This window comes from Leucoraja erinacea, chromosome 38, assembly GCF_028641065.1.
Source record: "Leucoraja erinacea ecotype New England chromosome 38, Leri_hhj_1, whole genome shotgun sequence".
Lineage (NCBI taxonomy): Eukaryota > Metazoa > Chordata > Chondrichthyes > Rajiformes > Rajidae > Leucoraja > Leucoraja erinaceus.
In genome coordinates, this window is record NC_073414.1 from 9,288,630 (window position 1) to 9,305,749 (window position 17,120).

Sequence of the window (17,120 nt, forward strand, 5' to 3'; positions counted from 1 at the left end):
GCCACAGAGGGCAGTGGAGGCCAAATCACTGGATGGATTTAAGAGAGTTAGATAGAGCTCTAGGGGCTAGTGGAATCAAGGGATATGGGGAGAAGGCAGGCACGGGTTATTGATTGGGAACGATCAGCCATGATCACAATGAATGGTGGTGCTGGCTTGAAGGGCCGAATCGCCTCCTCCTCCACCTATTTTCTATGTTACTATGTTTCTATGTGTGTTCATTTAATCATTTTAAACAATAGGATGAGAGGAAACTTAAGGGTATGCTAAACTCTTGGATATATTGTTTATTTCTGTAACCGTTCCTTTTCTTTCTGTAAGGAACGATGAGGACCCAGCGCGGGGGTTTTGCCGACCAGAACTTTGGTCTAACCAATATTTTGTAAAAAATGTCCCAACTTTTACATTTGATATTCCAACCTATCATGCCAAATGGTTTCTTCACCACCCGATCTACTTGAATTTCCACTTCATGAGTTTCTTTGGAGCTTCTTTGATCCTGATGATAGCTGAGTTCAAGACAGATACCTCCCTGCATTGTGGACAGAGAAGGCTTTGGCAACAAAGGTTATAAAGGAAGCCAGACACAAAAAGCTGGAGTAACTCAGCGGGTCAGACAGCATCACTGGATAGAAGACCTTGCGGGTCGTGACCTTTCTTCAGACTGAGAGTCAGGGGAGAGGGGAGCGAGAGATATAGACATTACCTAGGACAAACGAATGGAAGATATGCGGAAAGCAACGATAATCAAGGAAATGTGGAGCCCACAATGGTCCATTGTTGCCTGTGGGATACATAGATACATGGATACATAGAAAATAGGTGCAGGAGTAGGCCATTCGGCCCTTCGAGCCTGCACCGCCATTCAATCTGACCATGGCTGATCATCCAACTCAGTATCCCGTACCTGCCTTCGCTCCATACCCCCTGATCCCTTTAGCCACAAGGGCCACATCTAACTCCCTCTTAAATATAGCCAATGAACTGGCCTCGACTACACTTTGTGGCAGAGAGTTCCAGAGATTCACCACTCTCTGTGTGAAAAAAGTTCTTCTCATCTCGGTCTTAAAGGATTTCCCCCTTATCCTTAAGCTGTGACCCCTTGTCCTGGACTTTCCCAACCTCGGGAACAATCTTCCTGCATCTAGCCTGTCCAACCCCTTAAGAATTTTGTAAGTTTCTATAAGATTCCCCCTCAATCTCCTAAATTCTAGCGAGCATAAACCAAGTCTATCCAGTCTTTCTTCATAAGACAGTCCTGACATCCCAGGAATCAGTCTGGTGAACCTTCTCTGCACTTCCTCTATGGCAATAATGTCCTTCCTCAGATTTGGAGACCAAAACTGTACGCAATACTCCAGGTGTGGTTTCACCAAGACCCTGTACAACTGCAGTAGAACCTCCCTGCTCCTATACTCAAATCCTTTTGCTATGAAAGCTAACATACCATTCGCTTTCTTCACTGCCTGCTGCACCTGCATGCCTACTTTCAATGACTGGTGTACCATGACACCCAGGTCTCGTTGCATCTCCCCTTTTCCTAATCGGCCACCATTTAGATAATAGTCTGCTTTCCCGTTTTTGCCACCAAAATGGATAACCTCACATTTATCCACATTATACTGCATCTGCCAAACATTTGCCCACTCACCCAGCCTATCCAAGTCACCTTGCCGTCTCCTAGCATCCTCCTCACAGCTAACACTGCCCCCCAGCTTCGTGTTATCCGCAAACTTGGAGATGTTGCCTTCAATTCCCTCATCCAGATCGTTAATATATATTGTAAATAGCTGGGGTCCCAGCACTGAGCCTTGCGGTACCCCACTAGTCACTGCATGCCATTGTGAAAAGGACCCGTTTACTCCTACTCTTTGCTTCCTGTTTGCCAACCAGTTCTCTATCCACATCAATACTGAACCCCCAATACCGTGTGCTTTAAGTTTGTATACTAATCTCTTATGTGTGACCTTGTCGAAAGCCTTCTGAAAGTCCAGATACACATCCACTGGTTCTCCCCTATCCACGCTACTAGTTACATCCTCGAAAAATTCTATAAGATTCGTCAGACATGATTTTCCTTTCGTAAATCCATGCTGACTTTGTCCAATGATTTCACCACTTTCCAAATGTGCTGCTATCCCATCTTTAATAACTGACTCTAGCAGTTTCCCCACTACAGACTAACTGGTCTGTAATTCCCCGTTTTCTCTCTCCCTCCCTTCTTAAAAAGTGGGGTTATGTTACCTACCCTCTAATCCTCAGGAACTACTCCAGAATCTAAAGAATTTTGAAAAATTATCACTAATGCATCCACTATTTCTGGAGCTACTTCCTTAAGTACTCTGGGATGCAGCCTATCTGGCCCTGGGGATTTATCGGCCTTTAATCCATTCAATTTACCCAACACCACTTCCCGACTAACCTGGATTTCACTCGGTTCCTCCATCCCCTGCTATTTCCGGCAGATTATTTATGTCTTCCTTAGTGAAGACGGTACCAAAGTGGTTATTCAATTGGTCCGCCATATCCTTGTTCCCCATGATCAATTCACCTGTTTCTGACTGCAAGGGACCTACATTTGTTTTAACTAATCTCTTTCTCTTCACATATCTATAAAAACTTTTGCAGTCAGTTTTTATGTTCCCTGCCAGTTTTCTTTCATAATCTATTTTCCCTTTCCTAATTAAGCCCTTTGTCCTCCTCTGCTGGTCTCTGAATTTCTCCCAGTCCTCTGGTATGCTGCTTTTTCTGGCTAATTTGTACGCTTCATCTTTTGCTTTGATACTACCCCTGATTTCCCTTGTTATCCATGGATGTACTACCTTCCCTGATTTATTATTTTGCCAAACTGGGATGAACAATTTTTGTAGTTCATCCATGCAGTCTTTAAATGCCTCCCATTGCATATCCACCGTCAACCCTTTTAGAATTAATTGCCTGTCAATCTTGGCCAATTCACGTCTCATACCCTCAAAGTTGCCTTTCTTTAAGTTCAGAACCCTTGTTTCTGAATTAACAATGTCACTCTCCATCCTAATGAAGAACTCAACCATATTATGGTCACTCTTGCCCAAGGGGGCACGCACAACAAGACTGCTAACTAACCCTTCCTCATTACTCAATACCCAGTCTAGAATAGCCTGCTCTCTCGTTGGTTCCTCTACATGTTGGTTTAGAAAATTATCCCGCATACATTCCAAGAAATCCTCTTCCTCAGAACCCCTGCCAATTTGATTCACCCAATCTATATCTAGATTGAAGTCACCCATTATAACTGTTTTACCTTTGTTGCACGCATTTCTAATTTCCTGTTTGATACCATCTCCAACTTCATTACTACTGTTAAGTGGCCTGTACACAACACCCACCAGCGTTTTCTGCCCCTTAGTGTTTCGCAGCTCTACCTATACCGATTCCACATCCTCCAAGCTAATGTCCTTCCTTTCCATTGCGTTAATTTCCTCTCTAACCAGCAACGTCACCCTACCTCCTTTTCCTTTCTGTCTATCCCTCCTGAATATTGAATATCCCTGGATGTTCAGCTCCCAGCCTTGGTCACCCTGGAGCCATGTCTCCGGGATCCCAACTATATCATAATCATTAATAGCTATCTGCACATTCAACTCATCCACCTTATTACAAATACTCCTTGCATTGAGACACAAAGCCTTCAGGCTTGTTTTTACAACACTCTTACCCCTTATACAATTATGTTGAAAAGTGGCCCTTTTTGATTTTTGCCCTGGTTTTGTCTGCCTGCCACTTTTACTTTTCACCTTGCTACCCATTGCTTCCACCCCCATTTTACACCCCTCTATCTCTCTGCTCACCCAGTTAAGAACCCCACCACCTCTTATTCTCTGTTTATTATTGTTTTCTTCTTTCCCCCCCTACATGTTGGGTCTGAGTGCTTTTCTTCTCTGCCTCCTGCCTCACACAATGTCTACTAGCTTTCTTTATTTGAGTCCCACCCCTCAACCGTTCTAGTTTAAAGGGATAGGTGCAAACTAGTTAATACAGGCAGTGGAACTCAACAGGATGACAGTGCAATTAGTATGATAACTATGGTGGGCGAGGAACGGAGTGAGGAGATGCAAGGGTTAGAGAGAGAGGATGCAAGGGTTACACTGAGAGAGAGGATGAAAGGGTTAAACAAAGAGAGAGGATGAAAGGGTTAAACAAAGAGAGAGAGGGTGCAAGGGTTACACTGAGAGAGGGGATGAAAGGGTTAAACAGAGAGAGAGGGGAAGCAAGGGTTAAACAGAGAGAGAGGGTGCAAGGGTTAAACAGAGAGAGAGGGGTGCAAGGGTTAAACAGAGAGAGAGGGTGCAAGGGTTAAACAGAGAGAGGGGATGAAAGGGTTAAACAGAGAGAGAGAGGAAAGCAATGGTTAAACAGAGAGAGAGGGTTCAAGGGTTAAACAGAGAGAGTGAGAGAGGAGATGCAAGGGTTAAACAGAGAGAGAGGGGTGCAAGGGTTAAACAGAGAGAGGGGATGAAAGGGTTAAACAGAGAGAGAGGGATGCAAGGGTTAAACAGAGAGAGAGGGTGCAAGGGTTAAACAGAGAGAGAGAGGAGGATGCAAGGGTTAAACAGAGAGAGAGGGGAGGAAAGGGTTAAACAGAGAGAGAGAGGGTGCAAGGATTAAACAGAGAGAGGGGATGCGAGGGTTAAACAGAGAGAGAGAGAGAGAGATGGTTAAACAGAGAGAGAGACTGTTCAAGGGTTAAACAGAGACAGTGAGAAAGGGGATGCAGAAGGTTAGAGAGACAGAGAGAGGGGGACAGAGAGAGAAAGAGAGAGAGAGGATGCTGGAGTCAGGCAGCATCTATGGAGAGAAACAGAGAGAGAGAGAGGGAGGGAGAGGGAATGAAAGGGTTAAGCAGAGAGAGGGGATGCAAGGGTTAAACAGAGAGAGAGAGAGAGAGGGGGATGCAATGATTAAACAGAGAGAGGGGATGCAGGGGTTAAACAGATAGAGGGGATGCAAGGGTTAAACAGAGAGAGAGAGAGAGAGGGGGATACAATTATTAAACAGAGAGAGGGGATGCAGGGGTTAAACGGAGAGAGAGGGGATGATGAAAGGGTTAAACAGAGAGAGAGAGGGGGGATGCAAGGGTTAAACAGAGAGAGAGAGAGAGAGAGAGAGAGAGAGAGAGGGGGTGCAGGGGTTAAACAGAGAGAGAGAGAGAGAGAGAGGAGAGAGAGAGAGAGAGGGGGTGCAGGGGTTAAACAGAGAGAGAGAGGGGGGATGCAAGGGTTAAATGGAGAGAGAGGGGATGCAAGGGTTAGAGAGAGAGAGAGGATGAAAGGGTTAAACGGAGAGAGGGGATGCAAGGGTTAAATGGAGAGAGAGGGGATGCAAGGGTTAGAGAGAGATGAAAGGGTTAAACAGAGAGAGGGGATGCAAGGGTTACAGCGAAGACTGTGAAAGAGAGAGACATTTAGAATAAAGACTCTGTAAAATGCCACTAATACAATTGGATTATCTACAAAAACCCTACGAAAATACCTAAAAGGTGTTAATAATTGTAATTTTATGATTAACACCCATAAACAAGCTGAAAGGGGCCTGTGCCATTCCTGATGAGAGCCACAAGGAAAGTTCCATCTGTAATCTTTGCTCTGCCTCACTGGGTTCTCCAAGGCAGCTAAAGAAGTGCACAAAAGGGGGAATGTGTAGGAGGGAACTGCAGATGCTGGTTTAAACAGAAAATAGACACAAAATGCTGGAGTAACTCAGCAGGACAGGCAGCATCTCTGGAGAGTAGGAATGGGTGCCGTGTTGGGTCGAGACCCTTCTTCAGACTGAGAGTCAGGGGAAAGGGAAATGTGAGATGTAGAGAAATATAGAACAAATGAATGAAATAGATGCAAATAAATGATGACGAGAAAGGAATCGGGCCTGTTAGCTGTGTGCTAAGATCTCGGGGAAAACCCACGTGGTCACAGGAGAACGTACAAACTCCGTACAGACAGCACCTGTAGTCGGGATCGAACCCAGGCCTCTGGCGCTGTGAGTGTTGTAAGGCAGCAACTCTACTGCTGCACCACAGTGCCACCCGATTCTTAAGGGCCTGTCCCACTACGGGGACCAAATTTGCGAGTTTAGAAGAGTTTGCGCTCAACTCAAACTCGCAGCAAGGTCGACACGTGGTCCTAGGAGGTCTATGTAACTCTCCTTCATGCTCGAGAGAAGTTCCCGCATATTCGAGGCCTCAATTTGGTTGAGGAGTATTTTTTAGCATGCTGAAAATTGTCTGCGAGTAAAAATTGGTCGGCATGGAAAAAAATGGCTATTTTTCTTACCCCTAGGTTTAGTCAAAGTAGGTCGTAGTAGGCCAGCATGTTAGTCGTAGGTAATCGAAGGCAATCGAGGGTAGTCGAAGGAAGTCGGAGATAGTGTTAGTATAGTCGATGGACATCGAAGGAGGTCGTCTTCACTCTCCACTATTCAGTGTCCAATTTTCCCGAAGCTAGTCTTCAACATAGTCCAAGGAGGTCGTAGGAGGTGTTCTACTTCAGCGATACAACAAGACCATGACACTTTTTTAAACTCTCCAAAACTCTTCTAAACTCGCAAATTAGGTCCCAGCATTGGGACAGGCCCTTTACCTCTTTTCACAGAGTTTGTCTGCTCTGTCTTGGACTATCTGGGCTTCTCCTCACCCTAAAGATATGCATCAATGCACCAAATTGCTTCCTTCGTTGTAATAATAAAATATATAACACCCATATTAGATTAACATGCGCTATTGATGAGTTATGGGTTAGTGAAGATTGTTGCATGAGATTCCAGAAATAGCAATAATAGTCACTAGGGAATCCAAGAATTCCCTCTGGAATAAGGGATCCCATTTCACAAACTTGACTGAATTGTCTGAAGAGGTTCTGTAGATATTACCAGTGTGGAATTAACCCAAGTTAATAACATCCACAAACAGCGTGCATCCGAACCATTAAAACATACAGGAATTGGACTTCAAGCCCCTTGACCATGCTTGGATAAGCTGCCAGCATTTATTATGCTCCCATGGACAGCTCGCTTCAGTAAAGATATTGATATCAAACAGCTGTCTTGCTGTCAGTAGTCCACAAATTTGTCTTAGAAGTGGGTATTGGTGCATGCCTGTTGAGTATTGCCCACTGAACTGGAAAAGACATGACCTTCTTCACTTAAGCCTGAAGCAAAGAAAGTTTGTTTTTTATAATAAACATTGTAGCATCTGCTCGACGATTGTTTTGCCCAAAGTAATCCCTTTTCTATGGGTTCAATTCAATATTAAACCCATAGAAACTGGGATGAGCACTCAACACGACTTCACATCAATTCTTCCCTTCCCTCTCGTACCACCCCCTCCCCGGGCACTTTCCCTTGCAACCGCAAGAGATGCAACACTTGTCCCTTTACCTCCCCCCTCGACTCCGTTCAAGGACCCAAGCAATCGTTCCAGGTGCGACAGAGGTTTACCTGCATCTCTTCCAACCTCATCTATTGCGTCCGCTGCTCTAGATGTCAGCAGATCTATATCGGTGAGACCAAGCGGAGGTTGGGCGATCGTTTCGCCGAACACCTCCGCTCGGTCCGCAATAACCAAGCTGACCTCCCGGTGGCTCAGCACTTCAACTCCCCCTCCCACTCCGTCTCCGACCTCTCTGTCCTGGGTCTCCTCCATGGCCACAGCGAGCAGCACCGGAAATTGGAGGAACAGCACCTCATATTCCGTTTGGGGAGCTGCCAGCATTTATTATGCTCCCATGAACATCGAATTCTCCCAAGATTTTGTATCAAACAGCTGTCTTGCTGTCAGTCCTCCCCTTCCTCAGCCCCCCTGCTGTCTCCTGTTGATCCCCCAGCCTTCGGGCTCCTCCTCCTTTTCTCTTTCTTGTCCCCAAAGAAAGTTTGTTTTTTTATACCCCCCATTGTAGATCAGTCTGAAGAAGGGTTTTGGCTCGAAACGTTGCCTATTTCCTTCGCTCCATAGATGCTGCTGCACCCGCTGAGTTTCTCCAGCTTTTTTGTGTAACCTTCACATTAATCACTATGTGTAGGAAGGAACTGCAGATATAACTATTATTATATTTACTGATGAGTTCGAAGCAGGTTCATTCGACCCATCAAATGTATGCACCCTTTCAGAGCAAACCCATACCCCTTGAGGGCCTGTCCCATCTTCACGACCTAATTCACGCCCTCTGCCGAGTTTGCCCTTGACACATACTCACAGCATGGCCGTCAGGAGGTCGTAGGTAGGTCGTAGCAGGCCGTGATGCTAGTCATAGGTACTCATGGCATCAAGTAGGTCGGGGCGTTTTTTCAACATGATGAAAAATGTCCATGAGTAAAAAAGGTTGTGAATTAGGTCGTGAAAGTGGGGTAGGCCCTTTACCCATTGTGGATGCAATCTATTTGCTCACCCATGCCCATTAATACTCCCTGCTTCCCAATTCTTTGACAGCCCAGGGACAATATGGGCAACTTACAGTGATCCATTAGAAATCTCAGTCAGATATCTTAGTGCAACGGTGATTGGGTGATCAGGTGAGGGACCAGTGTTTAATGTGAAGATAGAGACAAAAAGCTGGACTAACCCAGCGTGGCAGACAGCATCTCTGGAGAAAAAATAACAGGTGGCATCACCTATTCTTTTTCTCCAGAGATGCTGTCTGAACCACTGAGTTACTCCAGCATTTTGTGTCCATCTTCGATCTTAAACCAGCATCTGCAGTTCCTTCCTAGATATAGAAATTGATGAAGGTATCCAAACTCTCCACTTTGGGAATTGCAATGGTCACCTGCTAAATTATTCAAGGGAACTGGTAGAAATGCCACAGAGATCAAGTGCTGCAAAATAGTTTCAGACTTAACACAGATTGTGATTCTGCGGACAGAGAGCTACCTAATGTCTTATTTACTTATTTACTTTCAGCCCTATGCTGACCCAGTCCAAGATCCTACATGGAGATGGTGGCAAAATTCACGGAAAGCTCAGGTGGGATGAACAATGGAATATTGGAAAAATATTTCTGAACCGCAAAGATAATAACGGAAATAATATGTTTAACGATAGTTTGTAATTAGATTTTTCAGAAGATTGCATTTGTTACAAAGTTATAAGGTCATAAGTCATAAAGAATAGGAGTAGACTTGGGCCATTTGGCCCATTCAATCGTGGCTGATCTATCTCTCCCTCCTAACCCCATTCTCCTGCCATCACCCCATAACCTCTGACACCGGTACTAATCAAGAATCTATCTTATCTCTGCCTTAAAAATATCCACTGACTTGGCCTCCACAGCCTTCTGTGGCAAAGAATTCCACAGATTCACCACCCTCTGACTAAAGTATATTGAAAATTATGATTAATTTGTTGCTGTAGCATATTAATATTAATTAATTTGTTGCTGTAACATATCCTTATGCAGTCAAATGAAAAAAGAATGTCATGAACAAGATAGGTGATGGAATGTCAATGGTGTTCAGGATTTTTAGACAACATCTGCCATCCCGCATCAGAACATTTGCAAATATGAAAGACTATGGAGATAAGGAAACCTCCTGACATGGATTGGAAATTCAGTAGAAAGTTGAATAGTATGGGACTAGGGTATGCACTTCAATTGGGAGGACACGACAAATTGGAGTAACTCAGCGGGACAGGCAGCATCTCTGGAGAGAAGGAATGGGCGACTTTTCGGATAAGACCCTTCAGACTCGATCCGAAACATTACCCATTCCTTCTCTCCAGAGATGTTGCCTGTCTCGTTGAGTTACTCCAGCTTTTTGAGTCTATCTTCACACTCATGTGCGTTTTCACACTTCTATATCTTTTGCCTGATGGTAGAGGGGAGAAAAGGTAGTGGCCGGGGTGCGGTTCATCCTTGATTTTGCTGCTGGCCTTGCCGAGGCAGCGTGAGGTGTAGTTGGAGTCAATAGAAGGGAGGATGGTTTATGTGATGGTCTGGGCTGCGTACACAATTTGCCACACCTTCTTGCGTGCGCTTAGACACCCGATGCTTCTCTATTCTTCTCTATTCGAACAATACTGCCTTTTTGTACTTTTTGTTCCAAAACGAACAACTTCACATTTCAACAATATACATTTCACTTCCCTTTATACTCCATCTGCCAGCATTTATTCTTCCTCACCTAAGCTATCAATATCGCTTTGTAAACTGTTGGAATCTCCTCACAACTTGGTGTCTCACCTGTTTTTGTGTTATCTGTAAATTTGACGAGGGTACATATATTTAGTTTAGTTTAGTTTAGAGCAGTGGTTCCCAACGTCCCACAGGGGGGCAATTTGATTTTTAAGCGGGGCAATTGAGCGCGACTGAGGAGGTCTGGGTCCAAATTTTTCTTTTTCATGGATGCCATGTTCTTTTAGAAACATAGAAACATAGAAATTAGGTGCAGGAGTAGGCCATTCGGCCCTTCGAGCCTGCACCGCCATTCAATATGATCATGGCTGATCATCCAACTCAGTATCCCGTACCCGCCTTCTCTCCATACCCCCTGATCCCCTTAGCCACCAAGGGCCACATCTAACTCCCTCTTAAATATAGCCAATGAAGTGGCCTCAACTACCCTCTGTGGCAGAGAGTTCCAGAGATTCACCACTCTCTGCGTGAAAAAAGTTCTTCTCATCTCGGTTTTAAAGGATTTCCCCTTTATCCTTAAGCTGTGACCCCTTGTCCTGGACTTCCCTAACATCGGGAACAATCTTCCTGCATCTAGCCTGTCCAACCCCTTAAGAATTTTGTAAGTTTCTATAAGATCCCCTCTCAATCGACAGATAGCACAATGGGCTAAGAGTTCGGCTGGCGACCGGAAGGTAGCCGGTTCAAATCCCGCTTGGAGTGCATACTGTCGTTGTGTCCTTGGGCAAGACACTTCACCCACCTTTGCCTGTAATGGAATGTTACGGCGGCAGGCGCGGGCACACCGCGACGCCCTGTGTCTCCCTTTCAAGGGAGATGCCCCTTAAGCATTTTTGTAAGTACTGTACTACAATGACAATAAAATTGAATCCATCAATCATCAATCTTCTAAATTCTAGAGAGTATAAACCAAGTCTATCCAGTCTTTCTTCATAAGACAGTCCTGACATCCCAGGAATCAGTCTGGTGAACCTTCTCTGTACTCCCTCTATGGCAATAATGTCCTTCCTCAGATTTGGAGACCAAAACTGTACACTGTTTTGAAGCTTGTTTAAACCAAGGTATTGGCGTTTTAAGCTTCTTCAGCTGAAACGGAGTTCACTTTTTAAATGATAAGAATTATATATCACCACATGGGGGGGGGCATCAGGATTTTAGAGGTGATTAGGTGGGGCATGGCCAAAAAAAGGTTGGGAACCACTGGTTTAGAGGTACAGCGCGGAAACAGGCCCTTTGGCCAACGAGTCCGCTGCGACCTGCGATCCCCGCACAATAACACTATCCTACACACATTAGGGGTAATTTTACATTGACCTACAAACCTGCATGTCTTTGGAGTGTGGGATGAAACAGGAGCATCTGGAGAAACGAGGAGAACATACAAACTCCATAAAACTGCACCTGCAACTTCTGTAAAATAATTTTGGCTGATTTCAGTTTCAAAGATACAATTTATCTTTGGTTTGGATTGACATAATGCAGCTCCCTTAACTTGCAGAATCATCTTAACATTTAAGGGCCTGTCCCACTTGGCCATCATTTGCACAGATGGCGCGCGAAGATTTTGTACATCACAAAATCCTGCGACGCCGCGGGTGGCCGCACGCCACTGCCTATGTCAGCATGCACCATGCGCCCGTAATGCGCACCATGCGCGCGCCGTGCATCGTGACGCGTAAATTATGTCGCGTAAATTACGCTCAAATGACGGCCAAGAGGGACAGGCCATATAACCATATAAACATATAACAATTACAGCACGGAAACAGGCCATCTCGACCCTTCTAGTCCGTGCCGAACACATAATCTCCCCTAGTCCCATACACCTGCGCTCAGACCATAACCCTCCATTCCCTTCCCATCCATATAACTATCCAATTTATTTTTAAGATGTTGTATTTGTATTGTATTATGTTATGGACATGCTGCAGGCAGGAAACATGTTCCCGATGTTGGGGGAGTCCAGAACCAGGGGCCACAGCTTAAGAATCAGGAGTAAGCCATTTAGAACGGAGACGAGGAAACACTTTTTCTCACAGAGAGTTGTGAGTCTGTGGAATTCTCTGTCTCAGAAGGCGGTGGAGGCTGGTTCTCTAGATGGTTTCAAGAGAGAGCTAGATAGGGCTCTTAAAAATAGCGGAGTCAGGGGATATGGGGAGAAGGCAGGAACGGAGTACTGATTGGGGATGATCAGCCATGATCACATTGAATGGCGGTGCTGGCTCGAAGGGCTGAATGGCCTACTCCTGCACCTATTGTCTATTATCTATAGTTATGTAAGATGAACACTCTTTATCCCTCTCGCATCTCCCAACTCTCTCCTGTTATCTCAAATAGTAGCTCTTCTTCATGAAACTTCTTAGAGGTTCACCTGCATCTCCTCCAACCTCATCTATTGCATCCGCTGCTCAAGATGTCAGCTGATCTACATCGGTGAGGCCAAGCGTAGGTTTGGCGATCGCTTCGCTGAACAACTCCGCTCGGTCCGCATTAACCAACCTGACCTCCCGGTGGTTCAGTACTTCAACTCCCCCTCCCATTCCCTATCCGACCTCTCTGTCCTGGGCCTCCTCCATGGAAATTGGAGGAACAGCACCTCATATTCCGCTTGGGTAGTCTGCATCTTAGTGGCATAAACATTGAATTCTCCCAATTCCGTTAGCCCTTGCTTTCTCCTCCCCTTCTTAACTCTCCCTCAGCCCTCGGGCTCTTCCTCCTACTTTCTCCTTTCTTCTCCCCGCTCCCCCCCCACCCCCATCAGTCTGAAGAAGGGTTTCGGCCCGAAAAGTTTTATTTTTCGCCTATTTCCTTCGCTCCATAGATGCTGCTGCACCCGCTGAGTTTCTCCAACACTTTTGTCTACCTTCTTAATTTCATGCACATTTATCTTTCCATTCAAGCATTACTACTTCTACATGGCCAGTAACAAACTCTCCAAAGCAGGACTCTATGTGGAAACATATGATTTTCGGAAGAAATATGACACGTTGGAATTTGATAGAACGCCTGACATAATTTACCTGGATAAGGGCAAATGGTATGAATTTACCATCTACCTCACTGTGAACACTGGTGAGTTCAAACATTATTTCTACATGCCAGCCTCACTTCAGTATAAGGAGTCAAAGCAAGGAGCGACTGTTAAAAATCAGTTGCTCAACTTTAAGGAGATGCAAGGATCTGCATAAGCAGGCTTACAATAAAAGGCACATTGTGCTGGAGTAACGCAGCAGGTCAGACAGCATCTCTGGGCAGGCACGGAAATCGCTATCAAACTAGGGAGGGGACCGGGGGACAGGTGGGGACACAATTTCTTGGCGGCCGCGCGCACATGCGCACATTCACACACACACGCGAGGCTTCGGAGGCTCAATCCAGTGCTAAATGCAGCTCAACTCTGCCTGTCTCGCCAGGTTAACCTACAGCCCTACCTGGACTGACGGGACACCAGCACTGCTTCACCGCGCTGGCTGTAAACCTGGGCCATATTTCCCACAGTTCCAGGCAGGGCTGTAGGTTAACCCAGCGGGACAGGCAGAGTTGAGCTGGGTTTAGCGCTGCTTCTCTGCGCTGGCTGTGGGCCTGGTGGCACAGCTCCCGCCTGACTCCCGATGCACACACGCACACACACACACACACGCACACACACACCCACGCACACACACGCACGCGCACACCCACACGCACGCACACATGCACGCACGCAGTCTGACTGTCCCCCTGACTAAATTTTATCTCTGTCTGCTTCATTGTCACCTTCTCCTAGCTAACAATGATCTATTCTACATTTTCCTTGATCTGCATCTCGTTTGATGTCTCATTTTCACACCTTCCCCTTCCTTATCTCAGTGTCTCCCTCACCCCTGACTCTCAATCTGAAGAAGGGTCTTGACCCGAAACGTCAACCATTCCTTCTCTGCAGAGATGCTGCCTGTCCCACGGAATTACCCCAACATTTTGTGTCTTTCTTTGATGTAAACCAGCATCTGCAGTTGCTTCCTACATTACATTGTTCTTCAAATTAAAATGCTATTAATGCACGATTTTTACATGATTTTTACAATGCATGTGTAACAGATTTTTCCTGAATTTTTGTTCAAATGAGTATGGCTACATGGACAATAATTTGTGATCTTTTATTGCAGGAAAGGAGAGTGACGAATATGAAATCAATCAGGCTTGGATGTCTGTCCAGGTTTCATCTCCAGATTATATTCTGGCTGTACTAGGCAGGCAGGAGTTATTGAGTGGAGGAAATTTAATATATCGGGTATTTATGGAGTCCTGAGATGCATAAAACACAAAGAAACTTATGGAATCATTATTGGATTATGATAATGTAATTTTTTCACATGGTGGGTATATGGAACAAGGTGCCAGAGGAGGTAGTTGAGGCAGGGACTATCCCACCATTTAACAGGTACAGGCATTGGCGGAAAACCCGGGGGGGGGCCAGGGGGGGACATGTCCCCTCCATGTTTTCAGAGGTGGGAGACGGTCCCCCTCACGTTACAAGCTTTAAATCTGTGGTACAAATCTGCAGTAATTGACTCATTCTAATGGTAACGACCCTGTAGTAGAAGCATCCACGTCACGGGGCTTAAAACTGGAAGAATCCCAAGCTAATTAGCTGTGTGCCCTGATTCAGGGCGCACGTCTGAAGTTTCCGATGCCTCGAGTGTGTGTGTGAGTGTGCGCATGTGCGCGCGGCCACCAAGAAATTGTGTTCCCCCTGACCCTCGGTCCCCCCCATGTTTCGACAGTGGTTTCCGTCTCCATATTCCTCCAAACCTGGCCTATCCATGTCCTGTACCGTACAGGACATGGATAGGACAGGTTTGGGGCAGGTGGGACTAGTGTAGCTGGGACATGTTGGCCGGTGTGGGCAAGTTTGGCCGAAGGACCTGTTTCCACACTGTGTCACTCTATGTGATGCAAAAAACCAAGAGTGATCCAGAAGGTCTTTTATGCTTTTCATTCAAATTTGAATGTAGAAGTGGAAAATAATTTGACAGTTTTACACAGACACAAGCAATTTGCATCATTGTACAGTGAATGGTGGAGCAGGCTCCATGTAATGTAAGAGGTTTGGAGAGTGAACATAGAACAGCACAGGAACAAGATATTCGGCCCACAATGTCCATGCCAAACATGCTGCTGAGTTTAACTCAACGCCTCGACCTGCCTTTAAGTAAGTTAAGGGCCTGTCCCACCAGTATGCAATTACATGCGTCTAGCGCGACCAATCGTGGTCGCTTGAGGCATACGGCCTCGCGGGGCCGGTTCCAATTCGAACGGCGGAGGCGTATGGAGTTGTGCGGGGCTGGTCCCGACATCATACTCACCAATCAGCTGGGTAGGATCTCGTATGTGTATCACATCTCGTATGTGTATGTGACAAATAAACTTGACTTGACTTGACTTGACTTGAGGAGGCGTAACTGTCACTGTATGTAACAGTCGCGGTGACGTCATCACGCAACGGCACGCCGGGCGGTGACGTCATCGTGCAACGCCACGCGCTAGGCGTACGCCGTCAAGACGTTGCATACAACGTCAAGACGCTGCGTACGCCCTCAAAGCGCCTGCGGGCCGGCAGGCCGTTGGCACGCGGGGTTTTCGGACAGTGTAAGATTTTTGGAGCCGGGACCAGCCTCGCACAACTCCATACACCTCCAACAAAGATGCCCCATCTACACCAGTCCCACCTGTCCGTGTTTGGCCCATATCCCTCTAAATCTTTCTATCCATATACCTGTCCACATGTCTTTTAAATGCTGTTATAGTACCCGCTTCAACTACCTCCTTTGACAGCTCCCTTTGACACCCACCATTTTGGAGTCCATGACATTATTGGTGTTGGGTTTGTAACTTGGCCATAAAGGCCCGTTGTTCTGGTGGCATTGCAGGGTCGACCTGGCCAAGTGTAGCTGTTAGTGTCCTCCACAACTGCACCACTGGTCCGTGCAGCTGCAGATCGCGTGTGGTCCATCCTCTTGTTGGGGCGCCTGGTCCAGTGGAGCTCCAGGCTGCCGCGGGGCCTACAGTGGCCCACTCCACCGTCGAGTTGCACCGTGCGGCCTCCGCAACTGGCCCGCTTACCGGCCCTTTCCCCTTGCATCCGCCGCCACAATATTGAATCCCTTCACTCTCCTCTCCGGCTCTCGGGGATGAGCAGGGCAGGGGTCGGCTGCTTTACGCTTGGGGTCGGGATGGCTCGTTCCGCGGCGGGTAAGCCAGGCCTGGTGCCAGGCGATAGGCGCGGCACCACTGTCTAAGAGCCGAAGAGGAGAATGAAGAAAGGATTTGAACATTGACTGTCTGCCTATCCAAAAGATTCCTCTCCAATAGCTTCCCAACTACTGCTGTGGGGCTCCCTGGCCTATAATTTCATTACTTAGCGTGGTTCATTGTGGAAACAGGCCCTTTGGCCCAACTTGCCCACACATCGGCCAACATGCCCAGCTACACTAGTCCCACCTGCCTGCGTTTGACCCTTCCAAACCTGCCCTATCCATGTTCCTGTCTAACTGTTTCTTGAATGTTGGGATAGTCCCAGCCTCAACTACCTCCTCTGGCAGCATGCTCCACACACCCACCACCCTTTGTGTGAAAATATTACCCCTCAAATTCCTATTAAATCTTTTCCCCTTCACCTTAAATCTATGTCCTCTGGTCCTGAATTCCCCAACTCAGTGCAAGAGACTCTGTGCATCTACCCGATCTATCCCTCTCATTTTATACATCATTTTATACATCCTCTCTTAAAAAAAGGTAGGGTGGAAGAGGTGGGTGTTGTAGGCAGTAGCAAGTGGCAAGTCATTGCAAAAGCTTCCACCAGTAATCAGATTTGTGAATTGATTTGGATGAATGTGCTTTTGTTATGATGTAGTATGCTTCAAACTATATTTGGCTTTTTTAATAAGGAAAAATTACTTTAGATCCAGAATCACATAATAA

At 46.3% G+C, this 17,120-nt stretch overlaps 1 protein-coding gene across 1 annotated transcript in view; it reads left to right on the forward strand.

Moving 5' to 3' along the window:
• LOC129714266 (cation channel sperm-associated auxiliary subunit gamma-like) overlaps window positions 1-17,120 on the forward strand; it is a 76,810-nt gene that overhangs the window by 16,687 nt on the left and 43,003 nt on the right. Inside the window, exons 3-5 of the mRNA XM_055663815.1 lie at window positions 8,930-8,992; window positions 13,061-13,232; window positions 14,306-14,430. Of these exons, the coding sequence (XP_055519790.1) occupies window positions 8,930-8,992; window positions 13,061-13,232; window positions 14,306-14,430 (360 nt within the window). The remainder of the gene's footprint in view (window positions 1-8,929; window positions 8,993-13,060; window positions 13,233-14,305; window positions 14,431-17,120) is intronic.